At 42.0% G+C, this 25,761-nt stretch overlaps 1 protein-coding gene across 1 annotated transcript in view; it reads right to left on the bottom strand.

Moving 5' to 3' along the window:
- kif21b (kinesin family member 21B) overlaps nt 1-25,185 on the bottom strand; it is a 73,258-nt gene extending 48,073 nt beyond the window's left edge. Inside the window, exon 1 of the mRNA XM_039612266.1 lies at nt 24,814-25,185. Within this exon, the coding sequence (XP_039468200.1) occupies nt 24,814-24,854 (41 nt within the window). The 5' untranslated portion in view covers nt 24,855-25,185. The remainder of the gene's footprint in view (nt 1-24,813) is intronic.
- Nucleotides 25,186-25,761: the final 576 nt, after the last annotated feature.

Raw genomic sequence — 25,761 nt, 5'->3', positions numbered from 1 at the left:
TACATTCATTTCATCCAGTCTGTGTGCACTGCCTTAATATTAGAAGTGAAAAGAAAGAAGGAAATTTAAGTTAATTAACCCCATCATCGTTATAGCACCTTTCCATAACTGAGTTTCTGCTTCTACCTATCACCGAGCGACTGTGCAGGAGCGTCTCTGCAGAGCGTGTCGGGATTTGTCCCTGCTGTCAGATCTCAATAATCATTTTGCGCTCGATGCCTTTGGCAGGACTTTGTCTCATGGAGCATGTGTGAACATATTCGACAGACCCAACCCCAGAACGAAAGAATTATCACAATTCTCATGAGCTTTTAATCATTTAAGTCATCTTTTTTTTTAAACTTTAAAATTCCACACGCCCGGCACGCACAACTACAACATCCATGCGCACAAAGAAAAATAAAAACAACAGTCCACGCAGAGACATTCACAGTAACAAGCTAAAGGCTCAGCTGGATGAGCATTTAAGCCAGCTGTGCCAACAAAAGAAGGGATCCATAACATTGACCGGAAGAGCAATCACACGCGCAAACACCCAAACACACACACACACATCCAAACTCAGACATACACTCATTTAAGGAAATTTAGCGGCTAAAAATAGCATCCAATGTGCCGGTTAAACGTCTGAATCAGACTGAGGCGTAAGGAAAAACACAGAGGAGCAGATTGTGGATTCCTGATGCGGCAAATTGAGGCGTTTATCGCTTATCATCTTTGCACACTAATAGGAAAATGAGTCAGATACCCCAGTGAGTAAATAAAGTCCCTGAAAGAACACACTCCACCTGCCCTCCACGTATGCATCCTCACACACAGATGAATTTAAAGGTGAATTTGAATGCAGCGTCATGCTTTCATTACAGTTTTTTTGGGGTGTGTTTTTTTGGCATAAACACCAAACCCAGTTCTGTCAAACACAAAAACAAGCGGACACACAAAGTCAGAAACTCATTATCCCCAAGCTCTGAGGGAATTCGTTTATTATTACAATAATTATTGTACCCCATAGTGCTAATTAGGACGTGCAACAAGGATGCAGAGAGGCACGCGCAAACATCGAAGCAGCTGCCATATCTAACGCTGATAGCAGCAAACTCCACTGACGCGTGACTGGAGAGAGAAGCTGAGTGCAACATGAAGGAGGCAGCAGACCTGTTAGAATACTGATCGCACTCCTACAGACGTCTGACAATTAAAGCCTTCGAAAGCCGACGTGAATTATGTTTCTTAGGTTCACTTGAAGTTATGAAGGAATGCATCAAAAAGCAGTGCCTCCCAAATGTGACAGTAGGAGCGAATCGCAGATTTTATTTGTGGGATTTAAAAATTCAAAAATGCATTTAGTCCTGCAAAACGACAGCACGACACGTTCATCTCTCATAATTCAGTTTTACAGGCAAAACAAAAATAAAAAATGTTGGCACGTCGTTGGTGCGGCAGGCTCCGTGGGGATGCTTCTGCCTCGGTGATGGATCGGTGCTAGACTGACAAAACACGCGCTGATGCAGCTCGAGATGGTTTCTTTTGTGCACATAATGCTGGCTTATGTAAGAACATGCCATGATATGATAAAAGAACATAGACGTCTGAAAACTACAATTTGTGTGTTTGTGTGTAGGTTTCAAAACTGAAATGGGTCTGCTGCACAGAGCAGGAACATTTTACTGCAATGCTGCAAAACACCTGCTTTATTCTCACAGTTCTGAGTTATGTTAGAATTGCTCTTCTCTTTTCAGTTCACTTCCTCTGTTATTAGTCGAGCCTCCTCTGTGTTTTGTTGTCAAGGCCCCGTCTTAACAACCTGTGATGCCTAAAAACACCTAACACTGTGTTGGTTGTTTCTCTCTTTAGTTGCTTCCTGTTTTATTTTGGTTCCTCCTTGTCTGTTTATTTATATTCTGTTCACCTGTGCCTTGTTTCCCCCAGCTCTGTTGACTCCCTCTGATTAATTTATATGTTTTTTCTCTTTTTAAAATTACCTCTTTCTTTTTTCTTTAGTTGAATTTATAAACAAAATGCCACAGTTTGGAGTGTTTCCTTAAAACATTTGAGGAAATTGGGCAAGACCTAAAAAAGACTATTTACAGCACATGAACATTATTAAGAAACAGGGAAAAATCCAGCAAAGACCTAGAAAAGGACTCAAAAGAAGCATCTGGCCCTTCACTTGATCTCCCTGCTGTTCATTGAGGTCTCTTCAGAAATGGTCTGAGTGGAAGGCTGGCTATCAGGAAGACATTTTTAATGAAAGGAAAAAGGAAAAAAAAGGGTGAGGCTGAAAATCAGTGGCAACGGGTCTTCAAATTTAATAAAAATTTGGGTTCAAATCATTATCATTGTAAACACGGTGGAGGCACTGTCATGGGTTGGGTTGCATTTTGGCCAGTGGTGTTGGAAATCTTGTCAAAATTGATGGAATTAAAAGTACCAGTAAAGTACCATCAGATTTTGATCCTCATATGTACTTCCCATATATGTTTGCACATGTTTCAATAAATTGCTACACCTATTTCCCATGTTTCTGACAAGATATAAAGAAATCGGGAGTGGCTCAAGACTTTTGCACAGAACTGCATTTCATTACTTTTGCTATCATGTCTTAAAATGCTTTTAAAACAGCACACAGTGACAACTCCATCAGCTATGTCAGCAGCAGCAGCAGCTACACTCAGCAACAGCTGAATGTGAAGCCTCCTCTTTCATCAAATCACAGTGAGAACTGCAGCATGCATCGTTCAGGTTGTGATACTTTTTAATATTAGTTCCTACTAGTTGTTAGTCTTAGATCACAGGTTGATGCAGCATTTTTGAAATGAAATGATTAGGAGGCTTTGAGTGTGACGTTATCGCTGCACTATAAATAAAGATTTAATATGCTGCAAACACCAGCTGTCTTTGTTTAATTATATTCACATTTCCTGTTACAGAAGTGCACTGTGATAAATGTACTTAAATGTAGATAATGTAGCGATAGAGCACATCAGCCCCTGTGGGATTGCAAATATAGTTGTACTACACAATATTTCAATAAAGTTGTAATTTCTAAAGAAAAACTGGAACATTTTTATTATGCTGAATCTCTTGGCAATTTTAAGAAACTTTCATTAGGCTCTCAATATATACGAACGCATTTGCACACACAGACACACAAGTCATAGCGTGACTTTGTTGTTTTCTTCCTCTCGCTCAGCTGGCACAGTTTAGGAGGGTACCGTTTCCTTGGGAACTGCACAAACTGCCAGACTCCTAATGTGCTACGTCTGCATGTGTGAGCATATGTTTGTGTGCCCACTTCAAAACGGGATGGCATTCCAGTTAATCGCAAATGGCAAAGGCTAATACCACATCGTGCCCAATCGTCCAGTAATCGTCACCTCAAAGTCGACTGTTAACCTGCTCCCCAACTGTCGGAAATAGCCCGAAGCGAGTGCCATGTCTGCTGCCAACAAGGAGGGAGGACCAGTAAGATCAGCACGCCAGTAGCAGCTTTTTGTGTGCGGTATTGTCTCTGTGTGTGTGTGTGTGTGTGTGTGGGTTCAGTCAACCTTCAAGAACAAGCTGGTGATGTGATAGCCAAAGGGTTCATTTCCCTAATGTAAACACTCCAGCAAAGGCACCACACACACACATAAAGAGGCAGAGTTAATCGCATTCACTCGAGTGTTTCAGAGCGCCGTTGTCTCTTGTTCGGCACAGAGCCAATCGGGGAAGCTGCTCTTCATGAAAACTGTCCATTTTTCTAGAGAACATGCTCTTATCAAAAACTACATAACCAAGACCTCGTTTCCATCGTCGCCCCATCTGTTATACGCGAGATTAAACTTCCTGATCGGCAAATGAACAGCGGTGTTGTTTCTGTGCTCTTGCCCATCCTCGCACTTCGGCCTGCTTCGAGCCCTCCCTGAGTTCACTGCCAAAGAAAGCAGACTAACTGGACTAATCACTGAATGGTGACAAAAGGCCTTTTTCCATTTCCTTTTTTCTCCTGATAGCCGGGGAGATTAATCACCCGTGTGGACTTGTACTAACTCGTTCGCTTCCTCTTCCTCTGGCTTTCTTTCTTTCTACCAATCATGCCCCTCTCCTGTGTGGCGGTAACAAATGTTTGAAATGCAAACACACAAGACACCCCCTCCTCCCACCCGCAGTACATTCACTAGGTGTTGACAGATGGCTCAAAGGTCATTTTGCCGTCCAAGAAAGGTTGTGTCAACAAGTAGAGAACAACAGGTGAGGTGGACCCTGATGCACAGGGGTTGGTGTTTTTCTGGAAACAGGTTAAATAAAGTGAGAGTGATATTTGAAGAGCCCTGCAAAATCCTCACATAGACAAGAAAGACCAAACTGACCTGTGAACAGCTCATAAAGTCTGATGACTGATGAGGATGGCAACTTTATTTGTCTTTTTAACTTTCCTCGCTTACATGACAGACACTAATGATCGCACATATGCACTGAAAACATGTTGTAAAGCCATCATATTGTGTGTGTGTGTGTGTGTGTGTCAGATTTACCAAAGCCAAATGCATTCGTGCTGCACATCTGCATCAATGCAACACGTCTGTGAAGGTTCTCAGTCATCCAGGTCATCGTAGTCAAAGGAGTTTGCAAAGAAAAGCGTCTGGACTTCTTTGAGTTGCTTTTCTTGGCAAACTCCTTTGACTATCAATGTAACACCCACAGATAAGCAACTCTGTATTTTCCACAGGTCAGCAGAATGATCAGTCATGCCTCACACTTTTACCGTTGCGGTTTAGTCATTTTACACAGCAGAGTTTCCAGTCGCACAACACATCCACTTAACTGAAGTCTGAAGTCTGAGCCATGGCTGAACGACATCACTCGGGCTGCTCGAAGAGAATGCAGAAAAGCAGAACGCAAATGGGAAAAAGACAAGCTACAAGTGTCTTATCATATCTTAAGAGATAGCTGGCATAAATATCAGAAAATTGTCAAGAACCAGAAATCCGCCTATTTTGCAGGTGTTATTAATGACAACTGCCATAAGCCCCGTGTTTTATTTAGTATTTTAAGCTCTGTTCTTAACCCTCCCCAATCCAACTGTACAGAAGCTTCTGCTGAAACTTGTGAAGCTTTTTTAAATTTCTTTGTGGAGAAGATTTTATCTATTAGAGCACATATTTTACCCCCTTCTTATGACCCTTCTGTTATTTTTACGCCTTTAGCAATTTTTTAGCCATTTTGAACCCGTGTCTCTATTTAAACTGGGTAAAATTGTCACCCAAATCAAGTCTGGCTCTCCCAGTGATGTTCTTCCCCCTCGCTTTTTTAAAGAAGTTTGGGGCACTATTGGACCTGATATTCAAAGGCTTATAAACAGCAGCCTGACTTTAGGCCATGTACCTGTAATGTTTAAACAGGCAGTGGTCCAGCCTCTGCTGAAACCCCCTGGCTTGGATGCCTCTTTGTTGAGTAATTTCAGACCTATTTCAAAGCTTCCTTTTGTTTCTAAAATTTTAGAAAAAGAAGTGTGCTCACAGCTGCAGACTTTTTTACAGAGTCAAAACATTTTTGAGGTATTTCAATCTGGTTTTAAAGCACTTCACAGCACAGAGACTGCACTTTTGAGAGTTTTTAATGATATCTTACTAACTGCTGACTCTGGGAAGTCTGTCTTACTTGTGCTTTTGGATCTCACAGCAGCTTTTGATACAGTAGATCACAATATTTTGATTTATCGTCTAGAACATGTTGGAATTAGAGGCACTGCCTTGGAGTGGTTTAAGTCATACCTCTCTGATAGAAGTTTTTCTGTCTCACTTGAAATGTTTAAATCACTTTTAAAAACACACTTTTTTTCAAAGGCTTTTTAGGAGTATTATCAGAGTCAGTTTGTAGTCAGCTGTTGGTCATTCTTAATCTTTTTACTTTGTTAATCTTATTCATTGTATATCTTATTGTTTATTTTACTCATGTTTTAATATTTAATATATACACTGATTTATTTTTATCTTCTTTTTCAATTATATATTTATTTTGTTTATTGATTTCATTGTATGCTTAATGTATGGTTTTTAACTGCTATCTCTGTTTTATTATTGGAAAGCACTTTGGTCAACTTTGTTGTTTTTAAAAGTGCTATATAAATAAAGTTGGATTGGATTGGATTAACTGCACATCCAGAGTCACAAGGGGGGTTGGAGCCTAACCCAGCTGTCATAGGGCAAGAGGAATAGTACAGAGTACATCACACAGCCAACACACAGAGACAGGCAATTATAGACACTTAAAACCCATTAAGATTCACTAATTAACCTAACAAGCATGTCTTTGGACTGTGGGAGTAAGTGAAATACCCCCAGAGAGCTCACACAGAGACAGGGAGAAGATTGAAAGGATTATGCATCTCTATGCCTGTATGGAAACCACATCAAGGAGGCATGAAGACAAAACACCCGTGTGATTGCTGCTAACTCTCCGGACAATTAACCGCTGCTATTATTATATCAGATGAAGTCAATCAAGCTGGCAATTTAAAGAATCTGATTGATTAAGACAGCTGGTTTCTCGCACACAGCTCAGGCCTACAGGGCAACTGAGAAAAAGGCTTGCAATAAATTGGACTAACGTACACTGTGAGCTACAGCTGATGTTATTTAAAAAGAAAAACAGTGAGAAGGACATTAAAATGTCAAACATGTCTCCATGAAGACGAAACAAATAAATATCTGAAATAAATAAAGGAACAAAAGGTTTTGGTAAAACAAAAAAAGTGTGATAGAGGTGCAAAGACTGAGATTGCAGATACAAGTGGAGGAAATGAGCTTACTCTGAAGGGAGTCTGGGCTGACCCGAAGAGAGGGGGTCATCGGGTTGGCACTCAGATTAGAGCTGCTACAACTCGAAAAGAGCCAGTGGAGGTGGTTTGGGCAGGACGCCTAGTAGGTGTTTCGAGCATGCCCAACTTAGAGAAGGACCCGAGACAAACCTAGGACACACTGGAGAGGTTACATCTCTCAGCTGCCTCTGTGTCTTCCCAGAAGAGCTGGAGGAAGTGGCTGAGGAGAGGAAAGTCTTGGCATACCGGCTTAGACAGCTGCCTCCCGACCCAGATAAGCAGCAGAAAATGGAATAAATTCATAGCTGTAACTTAAAAACCAAATCTAGCCTCACACTGAAGCCCTGCTCTTTTCTCCACCCACAGTGGCTGAAAGAGTGGGAGATGGCGCAGCTTAATATCCCTCTGTTGTCATTTCCCTCATTAATAACCAGTCAGCGGACAGACAAATGTAAAGCCTGTCATCATTTTTACTCTCCTACCCTTTTTCTTTCACACAACTCATTTCATTTGAATGAATGACGGCTATAGCCACCTGAACAGTGAGCCAGCAATGTCTATTTATAATGTTGTCTAACAATGAATTATTGGTGTAAAGAATATGAGGCAGGAAGGTTGATTGCTGAAAAAAATATGTTGCCCTCTCTCTTAATGCTAACATGCATTTGGTCAATAAAGTTTCTCCTTCTGTTTTCTCCTTCACTGTGCATGACCTGAGTTTGAGACTATGAAGTAGTTGTGTGCAGGATTTGTTGCAAATCGACTCTTTTACAATCTGATCCAAAATGTAAATTACCAGGGTCATGCTTTCATTTCTACAGAGCTCTTTAAGTAAAGGTTCAACAGCTTGCTATGTTTCTGCAATGAATCTTTAGAGTCTGGGACAGTTATTCGAGAAAACATCCACTAAAGCCTTAAAGAAGATGTGTTGCAGCTCATTTTTTCATTCAATTACACCAAATTACATCAAAGCTATCCTTAATTATTTCCCCAAATAACACTGAATGTGCTCAGAAGTGTTTCCATTTAATTCCAAGCCTGTCTGTGCCTGTTGGTGATAGGCAGCAGCTTCAGGATGCATCCCTGCTGGTTTCACTGCACCGCAGCCCCACCGCGCTGTCAGCGAGCTGGGTGTTGCCTCCACACAAACACACACGCACAACACACCACAGCCTGGATTTCTCGTAAACCCTAAGAGCACTTTGCCATAAAATAATACGCGAGCACACCCATTTGTAAAGAGGTCCATCAAATTGATTTGGAAATGAACATGAAACTGTTTCTTCAGCTGCTGCCAAACTCTCCAAGCCCTCCACATGGATTAGCATACTGCGCCGTGTGCCCAGCTGGGCATGCAAAGAAACTTCATTAGCTTAGTTAGCTCAACAAAACAAAGAAATGACTATACTTCTTATGGAAACCAGAGGAGGCCAGATCCCTGTGTCAGGCTCTTATTAAGAAGAGCCACAGATCGGGATGTGCAACTGATAGGGGATATCCTGGCTGGGCCTTTTCTGTGTGGAGTTTGCATGTTCTTCCTGTGCCCGTGTGCTTCTTCTAGAGGGCACTCCGGCTTCCACCCAAGGACCCACATGGTAGGTTAATTGGTGACTTTTAAATTGGACATGAGGTAGATAAAGCGCTGTATAAATGTATCCTCAAAATGTGACTTGCAGTCTAAAAAAAAGCTATATGAATGCAAGCACACCCATCAGCAGAGAATCAGTGACATCGGTGAGGTGAACTGGGAAAACAGAAGCTAATGCCCAGCACAGCCTGTTATTTATTTGTTTATTATGACTTCATTACTTATTCATTCATTTCTATTTTTGCCTTTTTGTGAGTAGCATAAAGCGACGACACCTGCCATTTCATTATTCGACCTCGTGTTGCGTAATGATAATGAATATTGCATGCTTTTCCAGTCACTCAGGTGCTACCGACGAGCTACGGCGATGAAACAAAGCACCGTACACTTCCTATTTTCACATGCGGGAGATGATGACATCACATGAAATACCAAAGAACCAGCAGGTATTGTCATATTTTATTGATGACGAATCCTCAAAGTTCCTCTTACTTAACTTCTGTTTAACCTAATCATACAGAGTTATGGGGGTTGAGTTCCCAACCTGGTAAAGTTTTTAAAAGAAATCAATCCTGAAAAAACCTTTGTGTTTTGGTAACATTATTTACAGAGCAGAACAGTCCTAACCTTCCTGAAAGAGATTAACCAGCCCTACAGAGATTACATAAGGAGCGCTGTGTCTCCATCTGGTTCCGCTCTGTTTGCTTGTAGCGTAACTCCGATTAGAGCTTCGTCATTGTCAGAGTTCAGATTAGGATTAACCCAGCTGATACAGCCATGTGTTAGAGTGTGTAGCCACACTGCAGAAATGGACATATCAGTGTTTTCAGGTATGAGCAAAGTAACACTCATAAAAAGTGCATATGAAGAACAAGTGTCCTAAAAATTTTTAATCGTGTAATCCCCAAAACATAAAAGTGATAACGCATCCTTCTGGATTAAGTGTCTGGTGTGTGTGGACAAACCCGCCTCTACACTCATCACCGTCTCTGTGAGCAGGGAGGCAGTGCAGGTCGTGTTACTATAGCAATCGGCGAACGATAACTCGATGCAATTACCCAAGTTTTTAAAAACTTAAACAGACTGCTTCTTGAATCTCCGCTGTAGGTCAATAAGATTATAATTTCAGTTTCCGCGAGCACCTTACTTCAGCGTGAGACGAGCCGGCGGGTTTTTGACAGTTAGGTGAACAGCGATGACGTTTCCTCCCGTTTTTATTCTGTAATGAAAAGGCGCGTGCATGTCACTGCAAGCTGAAGCCGTCCCAGCAATATGTGACGGGAGCCTTTGTCTGGCTGTTCACCTCACGACTGAAAAGCTGTTGAGGTGGAGCCGTCTCACAGCCTTTGGACCATTTATCTCACCCCCGCCCTCTCAACCTCTTTTATTTTCTAAGACTCAAACAAACAGAAAGGAAAAAGGGAAGAAAGAGAGAGGGAAAAAGAGAAGAACAAGAGAGGGAGGATAAAGTGGCGATTCATGAAGACTGTCGCATGTTTGACATGAAAAGCCCTGAGAACTCAGGAAATTGCTTTGGCCTATTTTGGGTTAAGGAGCTCTGGGCATATCAGTGACTGTGGGATGAAACGAGAGAGGCCCTGAGGTGCAGTAATGGATGGTGTGGAAGCAGACCACTGGCTGCTAAGGTCAAACAAAAAAAAAAAGGTAACAAAACAGAAAGGATGACAATGGAAGGCCATTTGTTTCCACATCAGTTGATCGATGGGGGTCTCAGAGATCCAGTAGCAGTCACATAAGGCTGGTTTTTAGACAGTTTATTACTAGATTTAAAAATATGTCACAAATATTCATGACTAAATTCAGTGTCCTAATTGCAAGACACTTCTAATGGCCAACAGGAGGGGAGTCCGCTGGCTGTAAAAAGATGTCCCGCTGTCACCGCTATGACAAAATGACCCTGTGTCAATCTCTAATTTTAAGTCTTACCTGTTGCAACATAGTGCTGGGCGATATATCGATTTTTTTAAAAATATCGATATATTTTTATACAAGACATAAGATGTGACAATATCGTTTGTATCGATATAGTCTATGTTGCGTTATAATTACACTTGTGGAGCCGCTATTTTGCCTCTCTCTCGTCTGGGTTTGTCTGCCCCGCCTCTCTCCCTCACTGAACACAAACCCCCTCCCCCATCGCTACACCTCCAGTTGGCGACAAGATGGACACAGGAGCTCGTCGGAAAAAAGAAAACCAATGGCTCAATTATTTGGAGATGGTTTGGGTTCAAAGTGTCAGATGAGCAGCAGAATAATGTAATCTGTAAAGAATGTCGAAAAAGCGTCGCAACGAAAGCTTCGAGCACTACTAATCTTTTCCACCATTTACAACTGCGCCATAAAGTGCAGTATGAAGAGTGTGTGAAACTGCGTGCTGTAGCCCAGACCGCAAAGTCTTCCGAGGTTCCTGCCGTGAAACAGACCACCTTACAACACTCATATACTCGTGCTGTGCCATATGATACCAAAAGTGAGAAGTGGGGGGAAATTACTAAAGCAGTGGCCTATCATATTGCTAAAGACATGGTCCCCATCTCAACTGTGGAACAAGAGGGCTTTATACAGCTGCTAAAAACTCTTGACCGAAGATACCAGTTACCTAGCTGGAAATACTTCACCAGAGAAGCACTGCCAAAAATGTAGACTGAAGTTAGACAGAGTCTCGCTGCCCAGCTCACTAAAGTGTCTCACTTCGCACTGACCACCGACATGTGGTCCAGCAGGACGTGCGAGCCATATATGAGTGTGACTATGCATTTCATGGAAGACTGGGAACTGAAAACTGCCTGTCTCCAGACCAGCTACTTTCCTCAAGACCACACCGGAGAGCATATAGCTGAAGCCCTGCAGGATGTGCTCAAAACCTGGAAGCTCAACCCGACGGGACTGGTTGCTATAACAACTGACAACGGGGCTAATATTGTCAAGGCGGTTCAACTGAACAAGTGGCCGAGGATCCAGTGTTTTGGTCACAGGCTTCATCTGGCCATTGGTGAGTGCAATACTGAATTTGTTGATTTGAGAAAAAAAAAAAATGCTAATAAATGAAAAGTGTATAGAGTCACTTGCAGAGCTAAACATGCCAATGGACCACAAGACAAATATTTTTATAAGTCATAGCCAGCATATACATCTATCACTTAGAAATCGAAAGTTAGTTGAATAAATAAATAAACTATCCCTCCCTATTAAATCCAATAAACGTATTGGGGTGTATTTGTGCTTGTATTAGATTGAGTTGTGACACTAAATGAGGACCACAGCTGAGACAAGACAGGGATACATTTTTAAATACATAGTGAGATTAAAAGGTGTAAAAAAATAAATAAATAAAAAAAAAATGTTGTGTGTGTGTGTATATATATATATATACACACACACACATGTTCCAATCATTTACTGGTGATTTTACCAAGATACTTTAACTAGAACCATTTCTAGGTTATACAATACATGACACATTTTGCAAATGTTGTTAAGTCTTATGCATCACATTCTATACAACTGAGATGGATATTAATTTGCCTTTGAGTGATTTGCATCTTAACATAACATAAGTGATTTTAAAAGTTTGTATTTTGTGTTTCACAGGACATGCTATGGATGAAGGAGAAGCTGCTGACGACTTTCTTACACAGAGAAATAGCCCGGGTAATTCTCTGTGTAAGAAAGTCGTCAGCAGCTTCCCCTACAGCTGGAGGAAGAGAAGAGAGCTGGCTGAAGTGCAAATACAACTGGGTCTTCCAAGTCACGACTTTGTTACACAGAGAAATAGCCCGGGTAATGTGAGTCTCTGCTCAGCTATCAGGGTACGTGTTTTTCTGAGCTGACTGATCCAGCCGTGCCTGAGTCTGCAGACTGTGAAGAAGCAGCAGTAGGACACACAGCTAAGAAAAAGAGATCACTGGCAAGCTTCTTCCAGCACAGCACAGCCACCAACACTGGTTTCACAAAAAGGGAGGCAATCGAAAATGAATTTTCTAGCTACCTGTTGTCAGTTTGTGTAGAGAGTGATGCTGACCCTCTCAAATGGTGGAAGGAACATGAAGTTGCCTATCCAGCACTGAGCCGCCTGGCCAAGAAATACCTTTGTGTGCCAGCTACCAGCTCCCCTTCTGAAAGGACTTTTAGTTGCAGTGGAAACATTGTAACCTGCCACAGGGCATCCCTGAAACCTGATACTGTTGACAGATTAGTTTTCCTAGCACAAAATCTGTAAGCTGTACAGTTGTTGGCTTGCCAATTGTTTGTGTTCTTTCTATATTGTTATTGTCATTGGAGATTTGCACAAAGACCCACTGACCAAAGAATGGAATCTTGTTAATTTCATTCAATCTGTTTACATGTTTTGTTCTTTTGCACAAAGTACCAGATGATTGTTCAGGAATACACACAAAGAACCACTTTAGAAAACTTTACTTCAGTGTAAGCACTTTTTAAAGAGCAAGTTGCCTTTGTTATTTTAGATCTGCATCTTTTTAGTTTACATTTTACATTTAGTTTACAATGTTTAGCTTTTTGTTATGTATGAAAAGAAAAAAAATGGAGCATTATTATTTAACAAATGCTGACAATTTATTTTTGACAATTCTTTCATGTACATCTACAGTTGTATCTTAATAAAAGTTACATGTGTGACATCTGGGACAAGTACCTTTGATCAAGAACTCTCTTTTTGTTCTTACTTTATGGGATTAAAAAAATATCGAGATATATATCTTATATCGCCATCCAGCTAAAAAATATCGAGATATGAATTTTGGTCCATATCGCCCAGCTCTATTGCAACATGTTGTTGCTTTTTTTTTTTTTTTTTTAAATTAGGTTCCTATTCCAGGTAGAATAGAAAATATAAAGCATTGTATGATTTAGGGTGGGTCTGTCTTGGGATTGACAAGTTGCTACAATCTGAGTTTGCCATGTCCTCAATCTGTCAGCTAGATCCACAACAGGATCCACTGCTAAAAAGTCGAGGCTTCAGAAACAATTTGTGAAAACAGGACATCAACGACCAGTGAGTGGATGCATGGTGGTTACATCCATCTTTTACAGTGCAGGGAAATAATTATTTGATCCTGCTCAATCTGTACATTTGTTTACTTACAAAGAAATGAACAGTCTCCAATTTTCTGGTGTCTAATTTTAATGAAGAGACACAAAATCAACCAAAAATCCAGAAAAAGCTCATTTCAAAGTTCTCAATTATTTTGCATGTCAATGTGTGACGTAAGAAAACATGACTTAATATTTGGTGCAGAAACCAATAGATATAGTATAATTATTCAGGTATAGACTTTCCAAAACTTTAAAATATGACCAAATGAATGTCATCACCAGTAATATGAGTATATAGAATGGATCGCTGCAAAGATCAGGATTTCCACTTTCTACTTGATGCTACTTAATGTGAATTGATTGCGAACAGCTTCAGGGATATTAAAGCTTTAATTACAACGTCTCTTCAGTCAAAAAGTCTGAATGTCGACCTCTTGTCTTACAGAAAAGACACAAGCAAGCAGAGCCTAGCTTAAACATTATTGAGCTACAGTAAGCATTTCTATCCTGTTGCCCATTTAATCAGTGCTCCCATCGATTTTTTTGGATCAGCCGTTTACAGTGATTCCTCGCATAAAACCGTCAACTGTCTCTCTCCCTGCATCTGTCTGCTGCTCAATCCCTCACAGTCTATTCAAGACACCTTTCCCATAATGCCTGTGCTTTGCTCTCTTTGACTAATCAGTTGAGTGTCTGTGGACGAGAGTAATAACAACGCACCCACTGCTATGACAGGATATGGAAGCAGGCCATTTCCTGCAAAATCTGTCTCTCACTTCGGTCTCCAATCCTCCACATGAGCCCAACATCACAGCAGGCTAACAAGCCGCTATCCAAACACACACACACACACACACACACACACACACATTTTTAATGCAGGTCCAACACTCTCTGAGGGAATGGCAGAAAATAAGCAATGGACACGTGACTGTGCACTGTCCCTGGCAACATATGTTTATACGAGTTATGAATGAATTAAGCTGGCACCAAACAAAAGCAAATGAGGGGCGAGAAATTGCATTTCGCCAGCCTTGAACCTGGTCTCTGATTTATGGCAACGAGAGGGGAAAAAAAAAATAACGAAGGAAGGCAAACACAGCAGGGTTATGAATATAAGTAGCTGGCTCAGGTGGGAGCACCAGAGGAGAAAGCACTAATAAGGACCAGTTGGACAAACTGGCAGAGGGAGACACAAAGTAAATATAAAGGAAAGCAGACTGGAAAGCACAAAGGAGAATGCACCCTATATGTGAACATTCACAAGCACAAGCAGGGGAAACGGGCCAGTGGTCACAAGAGACTGGTGCTGTGTGTGGACAGCTGGCTTGCCCAGGTGGTACCATGCAGACTGGAAAATATAGGCATCTGTCCTGCCATAATGGTGGATACAAATGCCTATGTCCTCACAAGCCCAGAGTACTGACTGCAAAAAGAAAATGTTTCTTCTTCAGTTTCATTAAGTTCTTGTTATAAAGAGCCACAGGCATTCCTGGCTTACACAAAAATCCTCCTAATAAATTCTAGAAAGGATTCAGATTTCACAGACCACCACTAGTAACTTGATTAATACTCTGAGGATCAGCAGATACTTTAAGTTAAGGGATTCATATCAGTGCTGACTCTGGATCACTGTCTTCTGAGAGGCTGAGAGTCAAAGCAGTTCTACTATGTGATTTACCCAAAACAACAAGTGTTCATATTGGCATATGCATGTGCGATAGGACAGTATGTCAGCTGTATTTTATAGATTTACTCATAGTGAAACAAGCATTTACAGTTACATTCATAACAATTCAATCAACTATGTAAACTCACAAAGTGGTGAAACAGCGTCACTATGGAAACACAAATGCAAAGATTGTAGCCACAGAGAGCAGTAACCACACTGTAAATAAGCCACCTAATCGATCGATGATACTTGGCCATTTAAACGTTCATCTTTTATTGCACGAGCAGGTTAGTTACACCCAGACACAAAATACCACAGCTCACAGCCTCCGTCGGGTTAACCTTATCTATCAAACTAACCTCACAGACTGGCGACCCTGTAGCCCGAGGCGCCGCTGCCAATTGGTAACGGGCGATAAGACAGAGGAGAATTCACGTACTCTGTGCACATTGGTTTGACTGGGTGCCTTAGCATGCAGGGTCGCATGCTACAGCAGGAATGAGTGCGCTGGCTCATCCATGTTAACACGAGCGTTTCCTTAACCAAGCCAGACTTCAAGGACGGGCTTGTCCTACATTGTCTGGAAAGAGCTAGGTCGACTCTTGAAGAAATACTCCGTCAACTCTGTTATCTTTCCCCATCTCCATCAGGAATTTATTTTCCAGAGACAAAGACTGTCATCGGAAGTTGTCCTTCAAGCTGAATGAATGAATAAATATTCATGCCCTGTAATAACATAGCCAAGATGTCAAAGACAAAATTAGAGCTGGAACCAGAAATTCACAGTAAGATATTTGAGACACTTAGGAGGCTCAAATATCCCATTTTAGAGCTGATATTATCAGGTAAAGTAGGGCAGAGCTTAGCGGGAAGCTGGGCAGAGCACGTGTGAATCAGTGGCTGTGAAAGCCTTTGGCCTAGGCTTTAAAAACTAAGCTATCACAGACTGCATTTATTTGCTGTCAGAGCATAACTGCCCCCCAGTATATGAAGAGTATATAATACTACTACTGACAGCATAACAATAGATTACTTTAAGTAAAACCAGTGCAAATGTTATTTATTAGCCTGGTATTGACCATCACTGTGCCAGAGGCATAACCCCCCGCCACCACTGCTGTCAAAGACAAGCATTCATCATTCAGTTTCAGATGAGCATCTCTCATTGTTACAGGGGCACATCAGTACGCATCATCTGAGCTAATTCTGGGTCAATCCCCACCCCACTTCCTCACCCCCCTCCTCATTTCCACTTCCTACCCCCTCTCATTTGTTCTGTCTGCCGCTTCATGGGGGGGTGGAGGCACGAGAAAGAATCAAATTAGCTTCCTTTCATACATTTTCATGACAGACAGTCTTGTCAAGGTCAGAGAGGTGCCATGCTCCCCGAGTCTATTTCATTTCAACATCTGAAACAGAGAATAAGAGTGGATGCTTTTTAATGGATGCTGTAAATCAGCATGCCATCACTACGGTGTGCCATGGGAAAACCTATAAGGTTTTTGGAAATTTTCAAATGACAGATCACACACTATCCAGTTCACTGTGTCAGTGGGACTGACAGAGGAAGCGGTGAGTTGACAAGAGGATCGAAAATTAAAAGCAAAGCAGCAACAAAAAGGAAAAAAGAGCCAAAAGTTTGCTTATTTATATCTTTCTCTTACATATCCACGGTCGGCATATTTCATCAAATGAATACATGTGAAATTTTCATCTATGTGCTTAAGTGTGACACTGTATGTGAAATATTTTTGTTGAAATGTTTTACAGTTCGTATGTCAGATATGAAGCGAATGTGTGACAATTTCTCAAAATACGAGACGGATCTAAGTACACAAACACACATGCAAAATACTAAGAATGAAATGCAGAGGTGGAATTATTTCAATAAAGGTCACCAGGAAAACACACACACAAAGATGCCTTTGTTCAATGTTTTTCTCTAATACAGAGCCCACAACATACGCTGTCGAGCTGCAGACTGCTGCCATGACTCTGCTTGTCTGTCTGCCTCCCTGGAGGGCAGGTTAGCATTACCACCAGGCCAGACTCCCTCTCTGTCAGACAACATTTAGCATGAGTGCTAATGCAGCCACCGTCGCCATGGCTGTCTGTCTGTAGGCATGTGAACTTAGCCAGTGGCTCAAGTCTTCGTTCATTCCTTTGTAGTATTCGATATAGATACAAACGTGTATCAGGTTGGATAAAAAAAAATACACTTTCACCTTAGAATGAAGATTATTAGTTTGATAAAATGATATGATGCAGCAACAAAGTGATTCTCCCAAGCTAATTCTCCTAAGATGTTAAAACTCTGTGATTTGCTCCCGTGGAAGACAAGGAAAGGCAAGTTTATTTATAGAGCACCTTTCAAACACTACATTAATTCAAGGTGCTTCATGAGATATAAAAAACGGAAATGAAAGAGGAAAAAAAGAAGAGAAAAAATAATAATAATGATAAGAAGAAGAATATTAGTTTAACTAGCACAGCGTATATATGTATACATCTGTATGTGCTTTAGCCGGTGGACCAATCTGAACAGCGATTATCAACATCTGTATGTTTTTAAAAAAGACTTTTTTTTCCCTTTAACATTTATTTCATCGTCCCCCTGCAATTACAACGTTACCTCCTCTGTTTGTGTTTGTTTAACATCTCACGTATACGTGATGGAATTTTATTCAACTCACCGCTAAATATGGGAGAATTTAAAAACACGCCACAAGCCTGGCAATATGAACACTATTTTTTTAAATCTTCTTTTTAAAACTAGCAAAGGTTGGAGAATAGCTAACCTCTGAGGGTAGGCAGTATATCAGCTAAATGTCTTATCACCCTGTTTAGATTCAGATATGTGCACCGCTGGGTGATCGGATCTTAGAGACCTACCAGGTTTGTATTCATTAAACATCTTAGATGTATATTTAGAACTCAAGACATTTAATGATTTTTTTTTTAAATTAGCAATACTTTGAATTTAATTCTGTGTTTTACTGGAAAATGATGAAAATGTAGGGCACTGAGAATTTGAGTTATAAGCTGTCTCTTCCTGGCTTTCGTTAAAATTCTACCTGCAGTATTTGAACTGTCATTGTCTGATGGTCTTTTCAGGAAAGCCAATAAAATAAGCACTGTAGTAGTCAGTAGTCAGAAAGACTCCACAACAGTGTTCCCGAAATGAAATTTAAGTGGATTTTCACTTTAAAAGGAAAACAAAGATTTTTTTTATTTTTAAGTTGTCTTAAGCAATACTTTATTAATAAAGCAAAATCTTCAGTAGCCATCCAGCTGTTTTCAACAAACAAGTACTAACAAACAGTACACTGCCTACCCAGAAAAAACAATAAACTGATAAATGCAGCACTTGACAGCTAAAGTGACATTTTTTTTGTCTAAGCCAATAATGGGCAACTGAATTTCCCAAGAGGCCAATGAAAAACTGGGACTGTTGTGGAGGGCCCCAGCTGTCCCGCCCCCACATATAAATCCTAATATTACTCCTCTGTAAAATAAACTTTTGCTAACACATCAACATAAATATGATATATTATAACAAGTGCTAGTTTGTCACAATAGTAGAGGGCTCAAATCATTTAAATTAAAACGATTTCTTCCAGGATGGAGTCATGTTCTATGTTTCTACACGACAGCACTCTGCACTGAATACTATCACCAGCTTTTATCGTGCGAGGCCTCTCAGTGTTTCTAGGCACCTCTTCCTCTCAGTGCTTCTATTTTAAATAAAGTTTTGCTGATTCAACCTGAACATCAGCAGACATGATGTTTACCCTGCTGTGTTAGCGAGCTAACATTCCCCAATTAGCAGTAACAACAAAGTACAGCCGACACCGGGAGGAAAGCTGTTTCTAAATATGAGGTGATAAAACTGCGCAGTGCTGCAACTGAAATGTAAATTATAACCACATTTAATCGGTTACTCATTCCGGCCATTTTAAAGCCTTGCCCTGCTGACACCTCCCTCCATTCACACACAATAACCCAAAACAAACCCAGAGACACAAACGCCAGCAGTGATTAAGCTACTTAACGCCGTGAAGGTGATTATGGGCCAGCTGGTCACAAACACACACATCACGTCCCTTTATATCGGCACAGTAGGCAGCTCTACTGACACATTCACAAACATATAAATGTAGGGATGGACAGGTTTTTAATAGCTACACGTTTTCCCAAGTAAATTCAAAGGGGAGAAGCAGAGAACTGCTTATTAAAGGCTAAAGACAACGTGAGTAAAAATTCTTGAACTTCACACTCCTATCACTGCCAGTTTACAGATTACAAAAGCAGAAGACAATATAATTTCAGATTGTTCATGCAGAACATCTGACATTCAAACAGAGAAGTCAGTAAGGTTTTCATTACAGTCTAGACAGGACATCTATGGCTCTCCATCTCTATGCCTCTTCCTCTCGCCACGGGAACATAGCAAACACGTGCAGCTGCGCCCAAATTATTCATACACACGATGCCCAAACGTACACACACACACACTGTCTGCACACTTATGTAGCATCTCATATTTGCATGCTACAGTAGCCCTTTTGACAGCAGACGAGACACTTGCTCCTTTTCATACTCCACCCCGCTTTGCCCCCCCCTCTTTTTTCCCTCTTTGATTTTTCTTTGTATTTATTACAGTGAATTGCAGGAAGCATTGCTCTTTTCAGCAGACGGAGAGCAGTTTATAAAACAAAGAGGACATCAGAAACTGACTCCACAAGCCTCTCGCTCTCTTTTTTTTATCCCCTTCCTCTCTAAAAATACAGTCTGGACTTCATCCACGTCTACCCTCCAATTCTCTGGCTTTTTTGCGCGTTTGTGTGCATGTGCATCTTCATATGTGTGTGTCTGTGTGCGTGCAAGCTCAGCAGAGCACACAAAGACCTGCAGTGACATCAGACTCATTCACACAGTGTCCTCTGTCTACGCTCACCCAAGAGGTGCTCTGTTTAAAAAGCCACCCCCCCCTCCAAAGGCACGCTCAGTCCCAGTGATCTCTGAGTGACCACAACAATGTCGACACACATAAACTGGCCAAACTGGTTTTATGGTTTATCGAAATGCGCGGACCACAAAGCATCTATAAAGATAATTATTTTCTAGACTGACCACACATGCTGTGAAAAGACTGCCCTTGTGGTTCAAGCAGAACGAGTTATTATTTAGTGGTCCAGCTGACATATGATGACACCGTGATAAGAGATACATGCAAATGCTGGACTGGACTGAAGCGCCTTTCATTGCTTAATGAATTCAAATGGATAAATTCAAATACAGATCTGTTTGTGTGTGTGTGTATGTGTGCCTTTGAATGTCTGCGCAAGAGTGGGCGAATAGGAGGTAGAAGGAGCCGGGCGAAGAGAGAAAGCTGGTCACATTCCAGCGTTTTGGTCACACTTTTTTTTGCACACAGTGCAGACGAGCTTGAGCAAGAGAGGGAAGTTTAAAATGGCGTAAATGTGTACACTCACAGTGCGTGTTTTTTATTTTAACTCAGGAGCGCGCAACGGAGTCGCAGACTTACTCCGAGAGGTTATTTTGAGAAAAGCCAGAGGCTCCTCTTTGGGTTTGTGTTTCTTTCACCTTTATGCTTTCTTTTAGGCATTCGGTCCTCACTGAAAACACAGCAGCACACTAAGCAGGAAGTGAACAGGAAGTGTGGATGGTCCAGAAGCAGCCTTACAGGAAGTCATTCTGCAACAGCAGCGCACCATTAGGGAGTACCGATATACTTAAACAGAGCAAATTCATAAATAGACAGCTTGCATAATTCATTTCCAGATCACTGGCACATGTATGACCTAAATATTGTTGATCTATTACATACATAAGCTACACATGTAACAAATTCCTTCACGTCTCTGATCATTTGCAAACAACATCATATGAGTCTATTATACACCTGATAGCAGACGTGTAATTGTGTGACTGTTCGGCAACCAGGATTAAGAAGTGCAGCTTGGCAACCTCACTAACTTCTTTGTTCTGCAGACCTTTTTTGACCTCAGCGAGCCGCAATCTGTTTGTAAAGCCCCTGAATCCGCAGAGCCGGATTATTCAACAGGTTTTTCTGTGATAAACGGGGTGACGGGCAAAACACCCAGCACGACTGATTTCTGCACATCACCGTGTCCGAGTCTCAGCTCACGTTCAGTTCAGGCAGCAGACAGCGTCTTCAGCACACTTACCAAAAAATCACTCACAGTGCTATTAGGTTAGTTTGAAGGGTAACAACAACAACAAAACAACAAAAACATAAAATCACGTGACCACAACCAGACAAGCAAGAGGAGGAAGTGATGCACAGCTGCGGACGGCCAACTTGGGCGTGTGCCCTGTCACGTTTCCTGCTCCTCTCTCCTCCCTCGAAGCCAAACACGCCGACTACGAGCGACTTTACAGGCTCATCAGCACAACAACACTGTTTTTCCCATTGCAGTGATCGATGTGTGTGTGTGTAACTGTGTGTGGGAGTGGGAGATGAATGTCGCGACCAAGTGTAAGAATCCTGCCATGAGGAGATTACATTGCAGCACTACCCTGTGACCAGCAAATACAGTACTGTAGGCTCGTAACACACACACACACACACAAACACACGCACACACACTTTCCCACCAAACCCAGCTGTTTTAGCAACAACCCCCTTGGGAGGTTGTAACCCAGACACAGCCCGTGTGGCAAACTATTAACACACACAGGAAACAGGCGAGACTGGTAGCCTACACAGGACAAACGTCCAACAACAAAACACCACCATTTTTTCTTAAACTCCCATTTAAATCCTTTGTGTGTCAGCTGTGAGGGGCCACTTCCCTCAGTCGTATTCTGCTGCTCTTGTTTTGTTTCGAAGCCGGTGGAGCACATTAATGGCTTTATGAAGAACTTGTGTAGAGACCTCTTTTACACTGGCTGATCAGCACATCATAAGAGTCCAAGAGATAAAAGCTAATCTTTTTCTTTCCCCTCAGCTGAACTCTCATCGCCTTTTAGCCAAAACGGTCTGCGTCATAACTGTCCGCAACAACCCAGTCATCCACCTGTAGGGTTTGAAGGAACACTGAATATTTTATGCTTTTTTTCTGCTATTCAGCCTCATTACTGTCATCACCCCATAACCACAAAACCATGAGGGGGAGGGGGGCAGTCGAGTTCAAATTAGACCGAAAGGAGAGCCTTAAGGCGAAAGCCTGTTAAGGTGAGAACATGGAGTAAGATCAGGAGGCACAACAGCATTAAACAGATTTGTCTTTGAGTCTATTTCTACCCAGCTATGGGGGCTGACTTAGCACTTCAGCAGCGGGCGAGTCACTCGATTTCTGAAATGAGTAAATGGCAGGGAGCCGCACAGAGGGCAACGGCGGGGGACAGAGATCGATATGCAAATGGAAATTTACACACCGCTCACCAAACACGCATGCACGGGTGCAAAAGCTGAACTATAGGCAGCCCACTCTCACTCAGAGTCTGTCCTGACATAAAGCTTTCAATCGGGGGAGCAAAATGCAACACTCAACATAAAACCAGCAAGAGTGGGAGCCTGAACGTAAGTGCATGTGTTTGTGTGTGTGAAGGTGATGGTGAGTGTGTCTACTTATCTACTGATTATAGCCTGCTTGCACTCGACTGAGCCGATACTGTAAATGGATGCAGCTGGATAAAGACGCAAAAGCCAGGCCAGGGGCAATTTAACAACAACTGTTTAGGAGGGAATTACAGTAGATGCATCTGATCATGTCTGCAATGCAGATCCACTGACTCAAGCGTGCGTACGGATCCAGGATTGTAGGATTGTAGGTCATTCAGGAAATGGATGCTGGCAACACGAGACTCAGTATGCGTTCGTTGGCCTTCACGTCAACCCCGTTGCCCTCGCAATGCACATTCGCACATGCAGACATAAGCTCTGAGCTGTGCGCGGTCCGCCCGAGGGCATCGCATGATGGGAGCAATTAAACGCCGTCCCCTCTTATCAAAGGCCTCTTCTCTGGGAATAAAAGAGGCTCGGAGGTCATTGGGAAAAAGTAACTGCTTATTCAGCAGGAAGTTATCTTTTTCCACGTGTTTATTTGCAAGCTTCCCATTTCCTGTCAAACACACACACACAGATCACACGTGATGAAAAGGAGCAGCATCGGCTCACCCAGCAGAGTAATTACATGTTACTACTTAGCCCCTGTTTAATTACAGCAAGACTTTCACGCTAATAAAACTAATTCCGAGGTACTCTGGCGAAGATAATGCTCCTGTGCTGATCTGACCTTCCTTTCTGAACAAAGAAATGAAAACCTGTTTACAAACTGATGATAACATCAAAAAATAAATTAAAAAGGAGCAAGAGGGAGCTAAAGGCAGACGTGTTAGTCACTGAGTCATTTACACATCAACAGGCCTCTTGGCTGGTCTCTCTTTCGCTAAATTCAGTTCAGCAACAGCCACCAGCGGCCTATACGGCTTCCCTTTTCACCTTTTTCTGTCAGCACCACCTACTCCACTTCCTGTTACAGTTGTCACAGCGAATGAGCACAAAGGAGATTCACTCTGTGGCTGACAATGAGGCAGCTGATAAAGCCTTCCCCTGGGGAAATGGGGCAGTGTTTTTAAAGTTCATCTTAAAAGCCTGCTTTGCTGGACCAACCCCCTACCCCCATTCTCAACCCCCACCCCACTCAGATCAATTATTGGGATGTGAAGACCTCAAATGGGTGCTTCATGAAGAATAGTTATGTTTGTGTAGTTTGTGTTATGTGTAGAGCCGGCTACGCAGTACTGCCAAAGGCGGCTGCTCGCTGATGTGACAGTCTGTGAGGCTCTGAGTTAATTGGGGGTCTGTGGGGTCTGTCAGACCACTGCCACAGCTTTGCACGCTGTAAAATGAGCATGATTACAGATGCAGTTTTAGAGCACTTTTTATGCTCACTTCTTATGATCACTTTGATCACATTTAATTTTTGGATTTTTGCTCACACACATACAGAACACTGTCTCCTCTCACCAATTCAAGAGCTGCTCTGCTCCCCAATCCAACAAAGGCAGTGAATGTCACAGCTCTGAAGGAGAGATTTTCTTTGTGCTCGATTCATTTGCTGCAGGACGCTTTTTTGTGTTCTTAAGCACAACAATGCTCCTGCTTTTTAACCTAGTTATGGACCTAACTCCGTCATGCACATGCAAGCTATTGACTAGGCATGGTTAGGATGCAGGTAGGTGCATGTAAGAATAATCCCAGCAAAAATTGGTTAGGAGAGAAACGCCCATTCTCCTCCCTGCACCTGGCTGCAGCTGTCCTTGTCACTTCACCCAATGTTAAATCATGAATGCAAGACGTTGTGTGCAGAACTTGTGCATACAAACATATACACACAACACCACCAGCACATGAGAACAGTTATATACGGATATAGCGTGAAACAAACGCGTGCTTTTGCCTTGTCGATACTGTGCAGAGCGCCGCCCAAGTATTATAAAATAAGGTGGAATAGTATTCTCCGTGGCTGTGTAATCTCCTGTATCCCAGAAATGGACAGAGACATCGGGAAGTGGAAGACTGTAGGTGTGCATGATGCATTTCATTAATCGCCGGGAGGCACAGACACAAGCGTGCTCTGCTAAGGTCGGCAGATTTTCAGCAGACAGACGTCGGAGGCTTACCTCAACGCAACCTTCACACAGCAGTCTCCCTGGCTCCCCATGGCGGCTTTCAAGGTTCACGGGTGAAATATTTCGGGTAATGTTGTGTTTTCAGTGTGCGTAAACCGTGCACTGCTGCTGCGGCCGTGGCGGTGGAGGTGGGGGTCTCAGCGGGAGCAGCCGTCAAGACCTGCCGGCGCTGAGGTGTCTCATCTGGACTCCTGTCCTCTTTTTCTCCTGTGCCGTGGCGGTCATCGCTGTCTCTCTGGTGTGTGTCACATCACAGTGCTTAACCCGCTCTTTTTTTTTTCTTTCGCTTTTTTCTTTCCGTGGTCTAGCTCAGTCGCTACATCCTGTTCAAAGTGCCTGTGAGGGAAGCATACGAGCGTCTCTCTGCAGCCACACCGCTTCTCTGAGCGAGCATGCTGAGTGAGCGCTCTAGAACTGGAGGAGGTAGTGCCGCCTTCACTGACTGTTGGAAATGTTCAATTCGCCATTGAACCTTTAATACGAGTGTCTCCCTGATCACTGCCCCACTCTAATATAGTATACACATTTGTCTAGGATGAGTTTTACTCATAAATACAAATGAAAGTGAATAATTTATTAATTAAATCAATAACTTACTATTAACTTTCACTACATTCAACAATCAGTGACGAAGATGATGTGATGCCTTTTCAACATAAAATCATATAACTTTATATTATATATTTAGAATATGATATCAAACAATATAATATATCTGTGTTCTACTATTCAAAACCATAATATCCTACAATATAATATAATATAATATGTCCATTCTATACTCTGTTATTCAATACTATGGTATCCTATGCTATACTATAGCATAGTAATATCTAGTATACATATACTCTATTAGGCTATGCTATTTTTTATATGCTATCCTACATATAGGATAAGGTTAGGGGTTAGTCTATACTGTACACCTATATATAGTCTATG

Source organism: Oreochromis aureus, linkage group 5 (assembly GCF_013358895.1).
Source record: "Oreochromis aureus strain Israel breed Guangdong linkage group 5, ZZ_aureus, whole genome shotgun sequence".
Lineage (NCBI taxonomy): Eukaryota > Metazoa > Chordata > Actinopteri > Cichliformes > Cichlidae > Oreochromis > Oreochromis aureus.
Note: the sequence above shows the minus strand (reverse complement) of the source record. Positions and strands in the feature narration are given on the sequence as shown.